We start from the raw sequence: 5815 nt of genomic DNA on the forward strand, positions 1-5815 counted from the left end.
ATTTTTTGATATCTATGTACATAAATTATGCATATCAACGGATAATTTAATATCAATAAACTGAACCAAAATAGCATAGCAAATTATATACTATTTGTACTTAACATTGCATTCAAACTGCTTTATGGCTCGGATAACAAATGAAAGAAATTGTTTCTATTAACAATAATTAAATTGGCGAAAATTAACTTGCATTCAAACGATTGGAGTGTAAAATCGCTTTGACTTCTTTTCATGAATTTGGAACAAAATCACGTTTGAAAATGATTCTGAGTTTCACAGTTTAAAATCTCTAAACAATTGCGAAGTTTTAAGATGAGTGTTAACCTTTATCTTTTTTTTTTCCTTTTCAAGTCACGTCATCCGCCCTTTACCTTTTTTGTTTTTTTTTTTCTTTTAGACGATCATTCTTATTGTTGGCCGAGATGTATCGTCTTTAACAAGGAAGTTATAGCAGTTTCCAAACGTAAAAGGAAAAAAAAATGGCAATTAATTTGGGAGAAAACTACCCTATGCGGTTTAATTAACTTTTATTGGATTGGGTTCCACTTATTATCGTGGGCGGTCGGAGTCCAACATATCCAACAATGCAGAATCCACTAATCCGCAATTTTCATGCATTGCCTGATATGGAGCAATTAGGCCACTTGACATCGTTGGGAGCTTTCACTTTAAGCACCGGATTGAACTGAAAAAAGTTTGCCGGTCGGAGCTCAAATCCGGTGCTTATTGTTGGCATCAAAGGAAAATCTTCTTGGTAAGGTACATGATGAATGCCCATTGTGTACCATAATACAATGTCCGTGTTCTCTATTCTTCTATTCCTGTAAATTAAACCAATAATCAACATTATAATAATGCCAACCAACGCAAAAGGAAAAATGTAAAAATAAACTTTAATAAGACTATACCTGCTGCTCCATGTGGCTAAAGTGTCATCTCCTCTGCTTTGATCAGTATATAATCCCCCTGCCCATTTTTCAGATTTGTTATATGGTGTAACCCACACATTGTACTTGGTGAAGGCACCCCGAATCTGTGGATAATCATCGTCCGTTAGAAGAGGACCTGCAACTGATCCTGGAATCAGACGGTAGCCAACAAGATTACCCATTTTAGTTTTCTTGTTAGGATTCACAACTAAGAGATCAGCAGCCTCCAAGCCAAGTTTAATTTTTGCATCTGACTCAGTTTTAGCTGTCGTACTAACAACCTTCCAATAACTTTTTCTAGGGGAGCTTTGGTCGGTTACTCTGGTTGTTTGCAATTTGGACTTGACAAAGGAGTTGGAATCACCATCTACATCAAGATCAAGATAGTAGGTGAGGAAATGATCATGGTGAGCACCTATAGTATTTTCTGCCAACAATGTGCCATAGACTTCCTCATTTATTTGGTCTTTGTGGGTATATTTTGATCCTCTTACTTCTAGTAATCCAGATAGCCCAACCTGTTAAGAATGATAAAATGAGATCAAATCAATAGAAATGCACCTAGAAATCCTTCATGGGATTGGTAAAGCTATTAATTAATTAAAGTGGCTTTACTGTGACTTTAATGGAACCAATCTGCTTGAATTCCCAGTCATTTATGTAGTCATAATTGCCCACAGTTGAGACCATCCTAACTATCAGGCTCACATCTGGCCTAACCTCTGTTACCTGCAAAGCCATTAAAATTCCAATCCATTAATAAACCATCCAAAATTTCACCTAAATTTACATTAAGAACCATCAAGACCTGAGTGAAAATTTGACATACCAGTACTTCTGGAATCTCAGTCTCAGTATGTCGCCACATGACATCGCCAGCGTTTCGTTCGAAGATGCAGAAAACTTTAGGCATCTCAATAGGCATCCCATCCTGACCAGCAACAAATCCGCCCATGAAAACTGCATTAGCTGGGCAGTCTCTAAGTGGTTCAAGTCGCACTGCACATAGACCATATCCATATTCTCCGGCATCAAAAAATGTTCTATGGTACCATTCCTCAGTTAAATCCATGTACGGAACAAAGAGCTCTGATAGAAATCCCCTATACATCACCCTACGAAATTTTTGCTTCTCAGTGTCATATACCGATGCTAAAGATATGATTGGACCGACCCGAGAATCGAAACTCAAATGAAAATCCCAATTAGCCCACCTGATTTAAATCACAAATGGACAATTTTGTGTTCAACAAAATCAAACTAAGGAAACGTGTACAAGTTTACCAAGAAAATGGAAAGGAAAAACGTGGACAAGTTCACAAATAGTCATAGTTGGCGCCTGATTAATGTACTCACCTAACTCTGTTTCCATCAATGCTGAAACTAGGCCCGTCTGGCTGCACAACCGTGATTCTTTTCAACGGTGGTCCGAAAGGTGGGCTTTGCTCCGATTCTCTGTAGTCCGTCCCAGCTGCCTTTGGCACAGGGATCATTAATCTATCCTGAAAATGTATGATCTTCATTTCTTCAAGATCAACTGTCACTGTGATCGCTTCTATTGGCCTCATATAGAGATTAACTGTTCCATCCAAATAATAACACATAACCTTAACAATCCTTCCATTTTTTTTCTTCTCCCCGTACCATCCTACAGTAAAACTTGCGCACACTACCTCCTCAATCTTGAGCCCTCTCTTACTTATGGAAGCCAAAAACGGTGCATACTTAAACAGCAACTGTTTTGCAGCGTTTTGTTCTTCAAAAGTGAGTAAAGGGTATCCATAACCATTGTAAATTCGATCAGAAATTATTCGCTTGCGCCATAAATCAATTATGATTTCATGAGTCTTATGGTTTATACGTGCAATAACAAAGGCTTGGCGAGGTGGGGGTGTGGTGAAATAGTTCTCTAGCCATGAAATGACAGCCTGTTTATTTGGTTCTTCCAAACCAACGTATTGAAAAGTTATGTTGTGGTTGGAGGTGGGGTATGATTGGTTAAAAATGGCTTGAACCTCGATGAACTCCTTTGGAGTTAAAGAGTCCAGAGGGTGTTGGATTTGGTAGGAGAAGGGAATAATGGAGAGGGTGAAGAAGAGGAAAATTTTGAAGGAATGAGCCATTGTTATTTTTTAATGCTGCTTGGTTAGCTACTGCCTAGCGGCTTTATATGCAACGAGTTTTGATTTTTAATGGAAAAACCAACAAGGCATTGTAAATTTTAATTATATAAGGAAAATTAGCTGTGTTTTAAATATTGAATTAATATTTCATACCCTGACGGTGTATCACATTTATATACTGTTAATAAATAATATAATGACATCTCATTTAATAAATAAAATTTAAAATTTTCAAGCACTTAAAAATAAAAATTAATAAATTTATTTAAGATTAATAAATTATAATTAAAATTTTACTCTTCTTTATTGCCTCCCTTTTCAATGGTTTATCGCCTTCCTCTTCAGTCAAGAGATGTCCATTGTGACGATTAGCTCTCACAAAAAGAAAAGCTCTCTTTGATCATCACTTCATTTAATCCACACCCAAAGATAAATCTTTTTGTTTTTGTTTTTTTCTCTAGTTAGAGCTTGGAGCCAATCATTGATTTTGAAAGCCATGTGAATCATTGTCAATGTTATAAAAATTGGAAAATTGAAGTATTTGGGAGACAAAACCCACCACAATAAAATGGAGACAATGCATTACAAAAATGAAACAAAAAATTCATAGCTTATTTTAGTTGGAGTCATATTTTTTTATGAATAAATCACTTGGATGATTTTTGTGGAATTAATTGCTTTGTTGGATTTGCTAATGTCCTGTTCCTACATAAGTTTGCCATATTACTTAGATGCTAGTCGCAAACTTAGCACGTGCTCTTTTTTTTCTGGCTCCAACTTGTCCTCTCAATGAATAGACTAATTTGACAAATAATTTTGCCATCGTTATTGTTAGTTTGTGTCGAGGATGATTGTACTTAACACTTATGTCAAGTCTTAATGCAAAAATTTATGAGATTAGTTTAAATGGATTGTACAATCTAAAGGTGAAAAGTTTTCATGCATGTAATACACTGAAGATAACAAGATTAGAAATAGAAATTTAAAAGTAGAATCTACATTATCTTTGCAATTTGTTAAAGATTATGTTGATTGTTTATTTTCTATTTATTTGTAAAATACATTCTAAATAAAACTCAAATGTTAAGACAAAAGAACAACTTTAATGGCAAGCGAGGTGACAGGAGAAATTTCAAAGGTTCTGTGAAGCCAAAATTTGATTCTTTCTTCGTGAAGGTGGGTTTAGTGAGCTTTACTATGGCTTTTAGAAAGAGCAATTTCTTTGGTATGTCATTGTTACCAAAAAATGGTTTTGTTAACATGCATGTATATTTTTTTATCTTATTGTGTTATGTTAAGCATATAAGAAATGTTTGTCATAGTTCTTGGGTTTGATTATGGTAAACAAGTCTCACCAATTTGTGGACAACTGGCTGTGTGAATATTATCTATTCATTTAGTTTAAGGTTAGCTACTAGTCATATGTTTCTGTTTTTTACATAAGCTTGTGATTAGATGGAAAATCAAAAGTTTTCACAATTTTATTGCACTCCTAATTACATCAAGGGAATGTCGGTTGTTGTGTCAAAGAAAATTTCTAAAGCTATTGAATCATTTGAAAAATGCATCCAAAGTAATTATAAGCTAAGGTTTAGCATTTTGACAAATATGATTGGCATAAATAACTAGATATCAACATATATGACAACATAGAAAAAATGGACCAAATGTATTGGGTAGAGGAAAAGTATTTAAAAAGTTATAAAAGTATATAATATGTGTTTTTAAAATATCTATGCCTTATTTTGGTATAAAATATGGTTATGGAGATAACATTCATTTTTTCTATGAAATGCTACCTATTCAACCTAGTGTATTACTTTTAGATCAAGTGACTGAGTAACGTTACCTTCATTTAGGTTGTAACACATTCAATTCTTCCATTACATAAGTAGTCAAGCATTTTACCTTGTAGACAAAACAGATCAAGTGATCGATTATTCTGTTAACATCATAACCAATGCTTTCGTATGTATAAGAACTCAAAATTTCTTATAACAATGCAAAAACATGCATGTTACGTGATAAGTAAGCATCATTTACTTAGATAATATAAATCTATTATTTAATAAATGTCATTTATATAGAAACAAAAGCTAATATCATTTGTATTTGCAAAATTAAAGAAAATCTATAAATCCCCCCTTTTTGCAACTACACCAAATAAAGATAGAAGATTATGCTTTAATATTCATCCATATAGCTTGAAGTGGTAATGTTAATTAGGTTGTTGGGATTCAGCAGACATATCACTAGTTCTACCATAAAAGTAGTTCTATGAATATTTACTTCACAATTGACAATCCCTATTTTTTTGAAAAAAATGCTTGTTGGGATACAAACATTCTTGATTGTCAAGTTCTATAGCAAGGCTCTTACAAAATGGATTCTTCTCATAGTATCAAATATGTTGGATATCTTAATAAAATCAACTAGTTATATCCTCATACTTGAATGCTCAACTATTGGCCTTTCTTTTACATTCATTTTTTTGAAAAAAAAAATTGAATAGCAAAAGTATTAACCTAATGGAGCTTTAATATGTTAATTTATTCATGAAGATTGCTTAACATAATTATGTGATAAGATGATTACCATTTGTGTTGCAGGAATTCGATCCTTCAAAGGGGTACATCTGGGTGAATGTACAGCATAATTAGTTAGAAGGATTTAAAAAGAAAGATGATTCAAACTGATTTTTTTAGGATATTCTACAACAACATTTTGACTTTGGAATTGGTATAAAATTTTATAAAAATA

The 5815-nt window shown here is 33.5% G+C and overlaps 1 protein-coding gene across 1 annotated transcript; it reads right to left on the reverse strand.

Moving 5' to 3' along the window:
* Positions 1-493: 493 nt before the first annotated feature.
* On the reverse strand, positions 494-3076 carry LOC111307954 (homospermidine oxidase-like). The gene is made up of 5 exons (XM_022906334.2): positions 2289-3076; positions 1762-2146; positions 1548-1661; positions 912-1450; positions 494-824 (listed from the first exon to the last, which is right to left on the reverse strand). Exons 1-5 carry the CDS (start codon positions 3053-3055, stop codon positions 614-616), a joined length of 2016 nt encoding a protein of 671 aa, XP_022762069.2. The 5' UTR covers positions 3056-3076; the 3' UTR covers positions 494-613.
* Positions 3077-5815: the final 2739 nt, after the last annotated feature.

Source organism: Durio zibethinus, chromosome 22, assembly GCF_047325235.1.
Source record: "Durio zibethinus cultivar Kanyao isolate XHJ-2024 chromosome 22, ASM4732523v1, whole genome shotgun sequence".
Classification (NCBI taxonomy): Eukaryota; Viridiplantae; Streptophyta; class Magnoliopsida; order Malvales; family Malvaceae; genus Durio; species Durio zibethinus.